This window comes from Arachis ipaensis, chromosome B6 (assembly GCF_059453495.1).
Source record: "Arachis ipaensis isolate K30076 ecotype BB chromosome B6, ASM5945349v1, whole genome shotgun sequence".
In the NCBI taxonomy this organism is placed as follows: Eukaryota; Viridiplantae; Streptophyta; class Magnoliopsida; order Fabales; family Fabaceae; genus Arachis; species Arachis ipaensis.
In genome coordinates this window covers 111,783,948-111,798,087 of record NC_142441.1, presented here as the reverse complement: position 1 = coordinate 111,798,087, position 14,140 = coordinate 111,783,948, and the positions used below count along the sequence as shown (strand labels likewise).

The 14,140-nt window shown below is 35.1% G+C and overlaps 1 protein-coding gene, 1 long non-coding RNA gene and 1 pseudogene across 2 annotated transcripts; 2 read left to right on the top strand and 1 right to left on the bottom strand.

The window, feature by feature from the left end:
- Positions 1-1,217: 1,217 nt before the first annotated feature.
- LOC148562322 (uncharacterized) lies at positions 1,218-2,171 on the top strand (annotated as a pseudogene).
- An 846-nt stretch (positions 2,172-3,017) lies between these two features.
- On the top strand, positions 3,018-5,650 carry LOC107604699 (uncharacterized). Its single transcript, XR_001612354.3, has 3 exons — positions 3,018-3,339; positions 4,609-4,698; positions 5,242-5,650. It is a non-coding gene; the product is annotated as an uncharacterized LOC107604699 (long non-coding RNA).
- A 6,100-nt stretch (positions 5,651-11,750) lies between these two features.
- LOC148562321 (uncharacterized) lies at positions 11,751-12,182 on the bottom strand. Its single transcript, XM_088490858.1, has one exon. It carries the CDS (start codon positions 12,180-12,182, stop codon positions 11,751-11,753), a length of 432 nt encoding a protein of 143 aa, XP_088346984.1.
- Positions 12,183-14,140: the final 1,958 nt, after the last annotated feature.

Below are 14,140 nucleotides of genomic sequence, written 5' to 3'. Positions count from 1 at the left end.
AAAGCAGTTTTAAAATGTTACAATATTGGCAATGATTTTTATGCTATCTTTTATATAAATATTTAAATAATAATAAAAAATCGTTGCCTAAAAATAAATCATTGTAACGATTATAAAACCGTTCTTTAAAATAGACAAAGAAAATAATTTTATTTTATTGTTATAACATAGTGAAAAATTAAACTTCAATAATAATATTTAAAAAATCGTTGTCTAAAACTATTTAAAAAAATAATTTTAAAATATTATAAATTTTGGCGTTACTAAAACCTATATGTATAATAATATTACCATAAAAAATATTAGTATATAATATTAAAAAAATTTAAATATTTTTAAAATATTAATATTTTAATAATTTAATTATATATTAAAAACATATATAATATATATTAATTAAAATCAATAATTGATCTAAGAACAGTTGAAAATTTTCCAATAATATTATCTAATGTTAGATAAAGGGCATGTAATTTGCACTAGCTTTATATGAAATTGATATGAATGATAACGATGAAAAAGGAATCAAGTGGCGGAAGAAAGCAGACAAAACTTCTGAACGAAATTATGGGTGCACTCCCAAGTATATTTAATTTTTTATTAAAAATAAAAAATTACACAACTTAAATATTAAAATAAAAATATTATAGAATTCATCGAATCTATTTGTCAGTAAAAATGACCACATACACACAAGTGCGTACAAGCTTATGGAAAATTTATTCTACTCCTTATTTATATTAAGATTACTTCTAGAAAAGAGTAAATTATCAATTATATTTGTGAATTTGTAAAACACTGATAATAATAATTTTAATATTTATTAACGATAATTATATTTTTAAAAATTTTAAAAATGTAATAAATCTGTTCAATCGTAAAGAGAGTTTTTTTTTTTTTTTGTTAAACAGAATTTGATGATGTGGCAGACAAAATTTCTACGTAGTATTCGTTAAGGGCTTTAATTCCATTTTTCTTTTATCCCTAATTCATGAAATCCTAATTGTTCAATTCCAAGTAAATGACGAGACTAACCTTAAATGAAACAATCTATTTAATTATGACTATTTAGGACGTGAAAAACTGAAGAATTTCTTAGTGTTGGTCTCTATTTCTCTTCGTCTCGTGTGTCTCTGTATTCGCCTCTTGAAATTGTTAACATCACATGCAATCTCATGTTTGGCATTGATACTCAGTGAAAAAATCTCCATTGAACAATGAAGGTTTCGGTAAGCATTTTATGTTTCCGTTCTTCTTGTTATCAGTTCGTTGGAGTTTGCATATTGTTGGTGATGACGTGAATTTTTTTTTTTTTAAAATGGCAGTTCGATAATGGGTGTCTTGATGTGTTGATTTATCTGATTGTAACTTATTTAATGATTTTTGTTAGATGGCAACTCATATCACGTTTGTATATCACTATCGGGGTTGGTTAGAGAAGGATGCGGATGGTGTGGTGAGGTATAACAGTGGTTTAGTGAGTATCATCGACAGGGTGCATGTTGATACATGTAATCTGTTCCTTGTTGAAGGTTTGTTTCTGGATTTAGGTTATACTAGGTATAATGAAGTGTATTGGTTAGAGGCAGGAATGGATTTAGCTAATGGGTTACGGGTGCTGAGAAGGGATGCCGATGTGGTTAAGTTGTGTGATGTTGCACTGAAGAATGAAAACAGGGTCCACTTATATTTTGAGCATCTTGTTGAAGCCGATTCAGATTTAGTTGATGAAGTTGAGGGACCTCCTTCAGAAGATCAGCAAAATCATGACCAGGATCTCCCAGAGCATGAGGAACATGGAGGACCAAATGATATAGAATTATAGGGAGCTCCTTCAGAAAATCAGAAAATCATCAAAATGATCTCCCACAGTACGAGGAGCAACAGCAACAGGAGGGTGAATCAATGTTGAGTAAAGGGGGGGATGATCAGAGAAAGATGACGTAGCTATTGATAACGTACCTATTCAAAATCAAGCTGCAACAGTTGAAAACGAAAAACCCAATTTAGGAGACAACTATGAGACACATGTTGAAGGCGAAGAGGGGCAATCTCATCCTGAAAAAGCTGATGGCCGGAGAAGAAAACACAGGAAGAATCATGGAAGGCCCCAACCATTTGGTAGAGCACAACCTACCCCACAGAACAATGGTGACGAACATGCAGGTTAGTATATTTATTGTATATTTTTGTTAGTTAAAACATGCAATTATTCACAATTAAAACATGCAGGTTAGTACATATATCAATCAATACTGTTTATAGTAACGTGACATGTGGTACTTAGAGTTAATTTTTTGTAGGCCAATGACATGTGGTATTTAGGATTTATCTTTCTCGTGAATTGGGGAAAACGTTCTCCCTCATCTCCATATAAAGGAGAAACGTGATTGAAGCCCTTAACGGATGCCACGTTGGAATTCCGTCTGCCACATCACCAAGCTCCGTTTAATGGAGAAGGGCTCTTTTTACGGTTGGGCAGATTTGTTGCGTTTTTAAAATTTTCGAAGATATAATTATCGTTAACAAATATTAGGGTTATTATTGTCAGCGTTTTACAAATTTGGGGGCATAATTGATAATTTGCTCTCTAGAAAAAATAAAGATTTTTTTGTAAGATTACTCGTATTTTTCTTATAAGTTTAATTTCTTTTATCTTCTGGTCTCTGCCCGAAAACAATGCGTACGGACTATTCAAATTATGCAACTCCAATTACCCAAATGCAATACAATCGTCTAATAAATATTTAAAACTTCCATAAAAATGCATAAAATATCTTTTTATAAAGACGCTTATATATTATTATATTATTAAACATTTTAATGAATCGATTTTTTTTAACTAACCAAAATAAACTCAATTTTTTTATAATAATAATAAACTTAATTATTATCAGATCCGGTCAAACCCACTAATTTACATGACTAGAAACTGAACCATGATTTTTCTTTTTGGGTTTTTTCACTTCCACAAAACGCCATGGTTTTGCAATCCTAAACTCTCAAACTCCTCCCTCAACCTTACTATATTGAACCTCGAGCTCCTCCCTCGAGCTCTGATCCCTGTAACTGCTGTCGTATCCAAACTCCCACCCTCTCTCAGCTCCGGTATCTCTCACTGTCTCTGGTGTCGCCATCAAGCTCGGCGTCGCTCTCTCGGATCGGGTCTCTCTCACGGTCTCGCGTGGTTTTCTTGCCCTCGTCGTCGCTGGCGGCAGACGCAGCAGGTATCGGGATTGGTCTTCCTCGCTCCTTGTCTCATCACTGTGTCGCAGTCAGTCCCACGCTTTCGTTCTACTCGCAGTGGTCTATGCCCCCCTCTGGCCACAATTCCTCTTGGTATGTTGCAGTTCCTCTCCATGACTTTATTTTAATTTATCAATTTCTGCTTTAAGGTGGCTTGTTGTGGTTATTTCTAGAGATCCTTTAGTTGGGGCTTGTCGTTTTATTTTGGGGGTTAGGGATAGATTCTGATTCAAAGCAACTCCACTATTTTGATGAAGCTGCAGTGTATATTTCAAAAATTGATGCCGTCCTCATTCTAATACCTTAGTCCTTGAAATGTATTGAATAATTCAAAGATTTTTATTTCAAAATTCTTAAGAACACTAGTTAGCAAAATTCTTAGATGTCTCTGATTTTTCCCCATTGAGTATAAGAACTCTGACCCCTAAGGCTTTGTTGTTGTTGAGTATAAGAACTCACTTTAAGATAAAATTAAAAAAAATAAAAAATCCCTGGTATCATATTAGAGTGGCCGCTTTCTAGGGTGTCCCGTTTACCTTTTCTTTGTTTCCCATTAATTACATTCATCCAATTGAATCTGGAAATAACCATTAAACATATGCATTCTGAAATATAAAGCTTATTTTCCATTTCGATCTGCAGTTAGGAAATGATGTTGAGGAGTAATTCTTAAAAGTGAGCAACGTATGAACCAGAAAATTTTGCCTAGATACTCTGTATGCTACTAATATTTTAGTAGCAAATCCCTTCCTTTAACTTTATTCTCTTTAACCATCCTCCTTTTGTTTTGTGGGCTGTTTTTTGACTTTTGCTATTTGTGTAGCATTACTCCTCATTGAATGTGCTATTGCTGTTTTCAGTTTTCTCTATTATTTTACTTTTGATCTAAATAATTGAGATGTTAAATTGTAGACACAAGACCATCTTAGAGTTCATTTGTTTTTTAAGTCTTCCTAAGAAAAGTAAGAATTTGGCTTCTTTCTTTTCTTAAGTTACTTTTAGCAAAAGTGCTTCACAAAGTCAAATTCCTCCCCCTCACTTTTATTTTATTAGGAAAAAAATGTAAATCAAACACACTTATTCTTATGCTGGCAGCACCTTAGAATTTCTCTTTGTATATTATGTCAATTGTGGAGCAACATATGACACGTAAAAAAAGTGTGTCAGCATTTACAAGTTTTTTAGCGAGTCCCATTTAAAATGGAAGGCCCAGAGGTATAACTCATTTGATGGTTGATATGCTGTGCTGTGTAGTAATTTTTATTTACTAGCCTTTTTGTTCACAATCAGATTTTATAGAATAAATTTGAAGATTATTTTACATTTAGCTTCCAGAAAGCCAAAATTCACTTTTTTCCATAGGTGATATATGTTGGAGATCATATTTTTAGCGACCTGAGAGGTCTCTCAAAGGCAGGTCGGCGCACAGCTGCTATCATCCATGAACTAGAGGTATATCTGCTATGTAATTCATTTTTCATGTAGATATTTTAATATCCTATCATTATTTTCAGAACCCCTGCAAGTTACAGTTACCAAAAAGATTAGTATAATTAAGTTTGACAATTACCATTTTTTGTATAGTGACTCTATTCCTGAGGAATACTTTTTGAGTTTATATATTTCTTCTTGAGGTATTGATGCATGGCATAGTAAAATTAAGAAGAATGGACATTTATATGGGGTGTTTCATTAATAATGCAGAATGAAATACGAATACAAAATGGAGATAATTACCGTTGGGGACACGTATTTTTCAGACTTGGTTACTATTGAGTATTGACTTTATTTCTTGTGTTTCAGTCTTTTTAGGATATATAACTAAGAAAAGGTAGTAATGAATCGTCTTGTCTCTTATGGTTATGACAGAAAGGTCCATAATTCGAAACATGGATATGATTCACAAGAGAGTGCTATATAAGATTTACAATGTGAGTTTAATTGCTTTTCTTCATCTAAATCTTGAATCTCCTAACATTTTATGCTTCTATGCAGGCCAAGTTTCATATAATACAAGAATTACTAGGTAAGTTGCATGCAACTGCGGCTAATAGCATGGGAACCTCGTCTTGCAATTTACTTCTGGAAGAACTCAATGGGGAAAGACAACTGCTGTCGATCCACATTATGCAACTGTTGTTTATGGTTGATGAAAATTCATATCAGCACTTTATTGTTTAAATGGATTGGATGTTCCATCATTAACATGTCATTCATTTTTTCTATGATTGCAACTCGTAGAAGGCAACTGCTGTCGATCCACAGGAACTTGCCTTCAATAATCATTGACCAGAAGTTCAGTATCAAGTCCTAGTACGATTTAAAAAAGACGATTTCACTTGTGGATTATAGCATGGGTTAACTTATGAGGGGTCTTTTGTCGTGTAGTAACTAAATCCTTGCATATTCTGACATGGTTAAGGCTTTGGGTCAGCTAATGCTTATTTATATACTCACTGAGTCTGAAATGTTGCTGCAAATTGCAACATATATTAGTCGTAAAAAATGCGGATATGTTCAACTCTTAATCTGCTAAATCTCTTGTAAATTTTCATAAATAAAAACTTAACATCTAAGAAAAAGCTTATGAAGTTGTATCCTCATTACAGGAACTAGGAAACATGCGAAAAAAACTCATACAAAAAATGCATTCCTTGTTTGATATTTTATAATGAACCATTCAATTGCACATTATTTTTTGAGCAATGCTTGTAACTCTTATGCTAACTAAAACACCCCTGGCTTGCTGATGGGAACAGAAATTTGTACATCAGAGGAGACAGGAGTGCTTGGCTGTTATATAGCTAGCTTTTATGCCTCTTGTAGTGAGCAAAACATACAATTAAATGTAAAACATTGATAAAATTCAACAATCACTCACAAAAGGCAAAGTTTGAACATCTATGTGCAACTGATTTATTTTGAAGCCTGAAAATTGGGATGCCTTCAAGTTTTAATGTGTGAAAGTTCTTTGTGTAAACAAAGTTCCTCATAGTCGAAAGAGGTGTGTGTATGTGTTGTTATTGTTTAATCAATTGGAGCAATCATATTTAAGCTTTGAAGAGTCGATAGAAGGCATGACTTTTTCACCTTAGTACAATATAAATCATTATGAATAGAAAATTCAATATATATTTAAATAGTCTAAAAACAGATATATATAAATCATTATAAATAGAAAGATCCACATATATCTAAATAGTCCAAAAGAAATAAGTGCAAGATATAAAGATAGTTTCTATTTCAAAGAAAATTAAAAAGGTCTAATTCAATCCATAACTACTAGTAACAAGCAACTAAAATCCTAAGTCTGTAGGACAGATTGCTACATCTTTTTATTCCAGTCAGTGACTGCAGGATAAGCACTGTAAAGTGTAAACACTAAAACTTTGTATGATGGACCTATTACGATATATATGAATCCGATCTGGCCCCTGACAATTTTTGCGAAAGACAACGAGGCCCCTAGAAAAAAAAAACCACTTTCTGGCCCTTAAAATTTTTTTTACGAGACAAATTAGCCCTACGTCAATAATCTGTTTTTGGGGTTAACGGAACGTGAATATGTGGCAAGTTAAGATGGTGATGTGTCCGTTAAGTGCCAGCTTGGATTGGCATATTAATGAATCACCCAACCTGGTTCCTGACAATTTTTTTGAAAATATAATTTCGTGTTTTATCTGCACTTCACAGAACATGATGAACCCTAAATGTCTCTTCCTCATTCCTTCTTATGTAGAAGCCTAACTGTCTACCACCATGAGCCATGAAGATCATTCTTCGGAAACTAGGAGTCGCAACCTGCGTGGTTATAATGTTGGCGAAGAGAGTAAGTGCTACACATTTTCTTCTGGAAGAGTTGGGCAGCCAAGAAAGAAGAAATTCATATTTCCAAAATGTCACTGTGGGTCCTATGCAATTCTCTTCCAATCTTGCACAGAACTTAATCCGGATAGGTTCTTCTTGGGATGCCCTAATTACAATGTAAGTATTATTTTTTTGTATATTTCTTAAATTTAAAAAATTTATGTAATTTAGGTTTTTTTTACAATCAAAATTTTTTATTTCCAGGCACCCATCCCACATTGTAAGTATTTCAAGTGACTAGATGTATTAGTTCACGAAAATATGGATGAGGATATTACTTGTAACAATGCTATTTTAATGGAAAGGAGATTGAAGGAGGTAGAACATAGAATGAAGGAGTTAGAGATGGAATTAAATTTGAAAAATCAAAACGAAATTGGATCTCAAGGTGGTAGATATTACTTCAGATGTTTTAGGCTTATAATTTTGGGTATAATTAGTATCATATTGTATTGAAAGAAATTAGATTATATTACAAATGTGTAATCACATTTTGATGGATGAAGATATAAAAATCTGGGTATACAATAATTGTAAGCTAAATATATGTTTCATCAAATTAAAAAAAAATATGTACAATATGATTTTCATACGTGCTATATGATAATAAAGATGGAGCTATAAACACAATCCAAAATAGTTCCATAATCTATTATAATAAACTTAGCACCAAAGTATGATTGTTTGTGCTGTGCAATAGCAAAATAATATGTCTAAATTGCCAGTTGCCTAACTTATATACCAGCGAATTCATTTACAACTATTAAGGAACCAAAAGATAATTAATTGAGTTCATAAGATACATATGACTCTTCACTTATAGACCAACAAAATACATGAGTCTTCACTTGGTGCTTTTAATCCATTAATGAATCTCCTCAAGTGTTAATTGGAGGCCTAAAACCAGGTGTTGGCATGAAGGTAAACAAGCTGCCGGATGCCCCTGAGGTAGCTGGTCCAAGTGGCTCTAAATGGTTTTGAGTGGGTAGTATTGGCGGCCTCACAATGGTTTGCTTCATTCGAAACCCAACAGGAGGTTCGGAAATTTGCTGTGTAGCCTGCACAAGATAGAAGAACCATTTCAGCACATAAAATGAGCAAGACAAAAGTCACCAAATACAATCCTATACTCACAGGTCCATCATTAGGAGGTGCAGATTGAGATAAATCAATCTCTTCACCAAAATCTACATTGGGCGAGACTTTCAGTTTTGGCATCTTTTTCTTATTCTTTTTTGCCTTTGCCTGGAAATGATGATGCAAATATAACATATAGATTCAGCAATTTGCAATCAACAACACATAACAGACCTAGCAGAATTAACATAATTAAAAAAATAGAATACACAAAATAGCAAATGCAACCATTGGATCATGTTGTTGTCCTAGCTTGTTTGTTGCTGCTCCAATGGAAGTTCCTGATTGAGTCTTGCTTTCCTTTGTCTTTTTAGTCTTTGACTGCCAATTTGGATCCTTAGGTGCACCTTTGCAAGTCTTGTGATAATGACCTTTCTCTCCACACTTACTACAAGTTACTTGGTGCGATTTTCTAACTTTATTGCCAATCACCATTTCGATAGGAGCTTTCATTCTCCTAAGTTTTGGCCGGCCAGCTAGACATACGATTGGGGGAGGGAGGATTCCTTGACAATCTATGGGGATCCAATATTCCTCACTGTTTACTGGTTGGATCATATAGGAGTATGCTGCTCGAACAGCATCCATTGTCAGTGACTTATCGACAAAGTCTTCCAATTTGTATCCCATATTTTTCAATCTAAAATTGCAGCAACTGCATGCTTGCATGAAAGCCCTACATACAATTTTAATAAATCAAATACCATAATGACATAGCAGATAAACTTGAGATTTACAATTTTAATAAATCAAATAGCATAGTATACATGAATTACCTGTGAGCTGCCATCCATTGGAGGAAATTTATGTACCTTTCCATCCAAATACTTCAACACCCCATTACTATCCTTCTCAAGTCTCCCACCATGGTAAAACACGGGTACTACAAAATTAAACATCTGCAGCACCAATAAAAGACAAATTCAGCAACAATAACAATAAGTAATAGATAGATATATTTAAAGGTAATGTAGATTATTTAGTAATTTTAATGATTGATATATCAAATTTTCATGTAGATTATATATCAATTTATCAAATTTTAATACATAAATAGATAAATTTTAATGTAGATTATTCACTAAACAAGACAATGCAATGTGCAGTAAACTACATTAGTAAATTAGTAAATTTGCTTTACTAAATTAGTAAATTTTTAGTGTGCATTAAAGGCCATATCTTAATAATTAATGATTAAACCTTGCGGCTTTGAATCATAACATGGTCAGTACACGTATATGTTAAATATTGATGGTCAATTTAAGGATCTACCAAGTGTTAGCGGCACACAAATTCAGGATCCCAACCCAAAGCACACAATTTTTAGCAGCCTCCAATCACATTAATTGTAGCCTACACCAGTTGACAACACAAGCGAATCCATTGAAAACTCAGAGGGAGCAGGAGCACTAAACGATTTTCTTTTGTAAATACATAAGCTTTTCGGTCAAAATATACAGAACATATTTGTTGTTATTGAATCTTAAGCCATTTTCTAATTCAATTCTTCATGCAAAATTTGAATATAAACAATACTCCAAATCATAGATTTCAAAGCATGTTCAATGGCAGAGAGTGTGAATAAAACCATCTTCAACTTGATAATACACATGCAATGGCAGAGAGAGTGAGTAACGAAACTTACCTCTCAACAGACAGTTCCTCCGTCAGGCGCTGTCAAAACGCCGTCAATAGCTTCGTTAGGACCAACGTATTCTTCCAAGTCAAGCGTCTTCAACGAATTTTGGAAAGAGGAGTTCTGTGTCATCACATATGAAACTTGTTTATTTTTAATGGAATTGTTAGGGGCCGGGTTGGATGGCCCATTAACCTACCCATCCAGGTTGGCATTTAACTGACACATCATTAACTTAACGTGCCACGTAGGCATGGTTAATCAGCTCTAGAGACAAATTATTAACGAAAGGGTTAACTTGTCTAACAGAGTTAAAAAATAGGGGCCGGATAGGGTTTTTTTCCTAGGGGCCTCGTTGTCTTTTGATGTTATTGTCAGGGGCCGTTTTGGATTCTCTCTCTCTCTCTCTCTCTCTATATATATATATTTTTTTTTTCTTTGTAGGTATCATTACCTATTTTTGTTTGGACATAAACTTTCTGTGGGTGATGCAGCTACTACAGTATATGCATGCCAAATGAAAGTGGTAGCCCAAAATACAGAACTAAGTGACAAAAATGACAGCATCTAGTACACGTTATTCTGATTTACATTTACTATCAATATAATAATAGAACATAGGTGTATTTGTATATTGCAAAGATGTTCTTAGTACAAGAATCACTGCATTCCTATATTATCACTGGAATACAAAAACATTCTAAGATATTTTATAGATATACAAAAGACATTTTATAAATAGCTAGGAGAAGAATCATTACCATCATCTTCATCTGAGTTTAACACCATTGTTTTTAAGGGCATTAACAATAGCCCAAACCTTGGGTTGGATCTTAAATCCCTACTACTCTATTTCCTTAGTTACATTGACATGAATTCCTCTTCCTTGTCCATCCTTAAGTCTCTCAGCTTTGAGCCGCATGGCCAATACCTCCCCAACAACAGCAGCTGCTTTTGCATTGTAGGACCAGCCGCACTCAAGTGACTGTTTAATGGAGTGCTCCGCCGTGGAGGAGGTTGCTACAATATGACCATGGTTTCTATCCACCACGTTTGCCATAATGTATTTCAATGACATGAATGTTCTCAGCACATACCACTTCAAAACAATCATTCTTTAGTTATCTAATGGCAGATAGAAAATTAAACACACAAATTCGTTTAAACAAAAATGAAAGGAATAACTAAAAGCCATGCCACACACAATGAAAGGAGAAACCAATGTCTTGATTGCAAACAGGTCATTAACATTCTCAATTGCAAATTAATTATTAGTGGTGATAAATATGAAGAATACACTACTAAGTCTGAAATTATACATAAACGCACATTAATGCATAACAAAATGAAATGTCTCAAGTGCATAACAACATTGACACACTAAAATTTAAAACCATGAAGAGTAGTACAATGAGCGTGACATAGCATGGAAAATGTATCAAACTATGGAAATCTCAAATATAAATATAACATGTCACCTAGCTTATAAAAATTACCCAAATAGGTAAAAAAGGAATCAACCTTCAATCCACTTATTCAATTACATTGAAAAAACCCATGAACATATTCAAACAACAAAACTAGAGATCAAGAGATCAGGGAATGATAAGAGTAAGGAACCATTAGTTTAAGCAGCAACCATGAGCTCACTAAAACAATACTTCACACAATAAACTAATTTGCAAAGCACATATGCACATGTAGTTCAGCCATTTCATCAAACACATCATGAGCAAGTAAATAAAATGAAACTCTTACCCGTAGCCCTTCAAAAACTACTAAAACCAAGATTTTGCATCGTGTAATGGTCACCCGAATAGCTGTCGAACAACAACCCTGACTCTCTGAGCTTCATAAGGATCACTTACACTCTGGTTCTGGTGTCCCTCATTTTGTAGATCCCACGAAGAAAACCCAATCCAATGCATGCTTTCACTAGATTTGAAACTAATGCATCGTTATCCATACAAGCGCAAAGCAAAAAGGTTATCCTAAGCTCCTCATTTTCTAATAGGTTGTAAATCACCCGTGTAGAATGCTCAGGTGTTCCTGCCATTGTCTGCATTTCAAACTTCTGATAAGTATCCTGCCAAACCAACCGACTTCGGCCTTTCAAGACCTTTGCAGTTGTAACTAACGACATAGGTAATCCATCACATTTTTCGACAATATGAGCTGGCAATTCTCCAAATGTAGTGCTTTTGTCACCTATTCTTGCTATTTTATTGAACAATGTCCTTGCGTCCTTCTCATTCAAGAGTTCCAGAGGGACAACTAGTTTTGGCCTTACATCCATTTGGTTCAGCACTTGCCTCACCTCTGAGATAAGCAAAACCTTGCACCCTTTACACGAGCTCTAGTAACTCCTGCCAGCTGCTTCTTCTGCCAGCGACGACGAGCTCAGGGAAGGCGTCCGAGCGCGACTGAGTCCGAGACGGTGACGATTGATGACGCGGAGAGCGACACGGACCTTGAGTGCTTGACTAGAGACGAGAGAGGGAGAGAGCTTGAGATTGAGTCAGTGAGCAAAGAGATGAGAGCTCGAGCTTTGGTGAGAAAAGGGAGAGGAAGAAGAGGCTAGGGGGTAGATTTGTTTAATTTTCGGGTCAGCTTGATAGATTAGTGAGAGATTGTGCTTGTATTTGGGTTTAGGCAGGGACGAGGGATTAGGGTTAGAATTTTTTTTTAGGGATCTAAGTTTATTTTTAAATTATTAGACAACAACAACAACAACAAAGCCTTGTTCCACTAAGTGGGGTCGGCTACATGAATCAAACGACGCCATTGTGCTCTGTCATGTATCATGTCTATAGAGAGACCATTTACATGTAGATCTCGTTTGACCACCTCATGGATGGTCTTCTAAGGTCTTCCTCTACCTTTCGCCCTTTGTCCATCTTCCATCTCATCCACCCTTCTGAATGGATGTTCTATCGGTCTTCTTCTCACATGTCCAAACCACCTGAGACGCGATTCAATCATCTTTTCCACAATGGGTGCTACTCCAATTCTGTCCCTTATATCTTCATTCCTTATTTTATCCAATCGCGTATGACCACTCATCCATCTCAACATCTTCATCTCTGCTACACTCAGCTTATGTTCGTGCTCCCCTTTAGCCGCCCAACACTCCGTACCATACAGCATAGCCGGTCTTATAGCGGTGCGATAGAATTTACCTTTAAGTTTTAAAGGCACTTTTTTGTCGCATATAAAACCAGATGCACTCCACCATTTTGACCAACCTGCTTGGATCCTATGATTTACATCCTGTTCAATCTCTCCATTATTCTGTATGATGCACCCAAGATACTCAAAACTTTTAACTTTTCGTAGGATGTTTTCTCCAATCTTCACCTCTATATTGGGGTTTTCCCTTCTCAAACTGAACTTACATTCCATATATTCCGTCTTGCTACGACTTATGCGCAGACCATACACTTCTAGAGCTTCTCTCCATAACTCCAACTTCTTGTTTAGGTCTTCCCTTGACTCTCCCATAAGGACGATATCATCGGCAAAAAGCATGCACCATGGCACAGGCTCTTGGATGTGCTCTGTGAGTACTTCCAAAACTAATGTGAAAAGGTATGGACTTAAGGATGATCCCTGGTGTAATCCTATACCAATAGGGAATTCCTCTGTCACACCACCTTGAGTCTTCACATTAGTTGTGGCCCCATCATACATGTCTTTAATTGCCCGAATATATGCGATCCTTACTCTCCTCTTTTCTAAAACCTTCCATAAGACCTCCCTTGGTACCCTATCATACGCTTTTTCCAAATCAATAAACACCATATGTAGATCCCTTTTATTACTACGATACCTCTCCATCATCCTTCTTAATAGGTATATCGCTTCAGTGGTAGATCTGCCTGGCATAAATCCAAATTGGTTCTCTGTTACTTGTGTCTCTTTTCTCAACCTCCGTTCTATCACCCTTTCCCATAACTTCATAGTATGACTCATAAGCTTAATCCCTCTATAGTTTCCGCAACTTTGTATATCCCCCTTATTCTTGTAGATAGGTACCAAGGTGCTCTTTCTCCACGCATCAGACATCTTCTTTGACCTTAAAATCTCATTAAAAATCTTGGTTAACCAGTTGATACCTTTTTCTCCAAGACCCTTCCAAACCTCAATCGGGATATTATCAGGTCCTACTGCCCTGCCATTTTTCATCTGTTTTAGAGCCTCTTTTACCTCGAAGTCTCGAATTCTTCGATAGTAGTCAAAGTTTTGATCTTCTTC

Bases quoted from the DNA above. Each gene is read 5' to 3' on its own strand.
- LOC148562321 (XM_088490858.1), bottom strand. From the start codon at position 12,182: ATGGATGTAAGGCCAAAACTAGTTGTCCCTCTGGAACTCTTGAATGAG.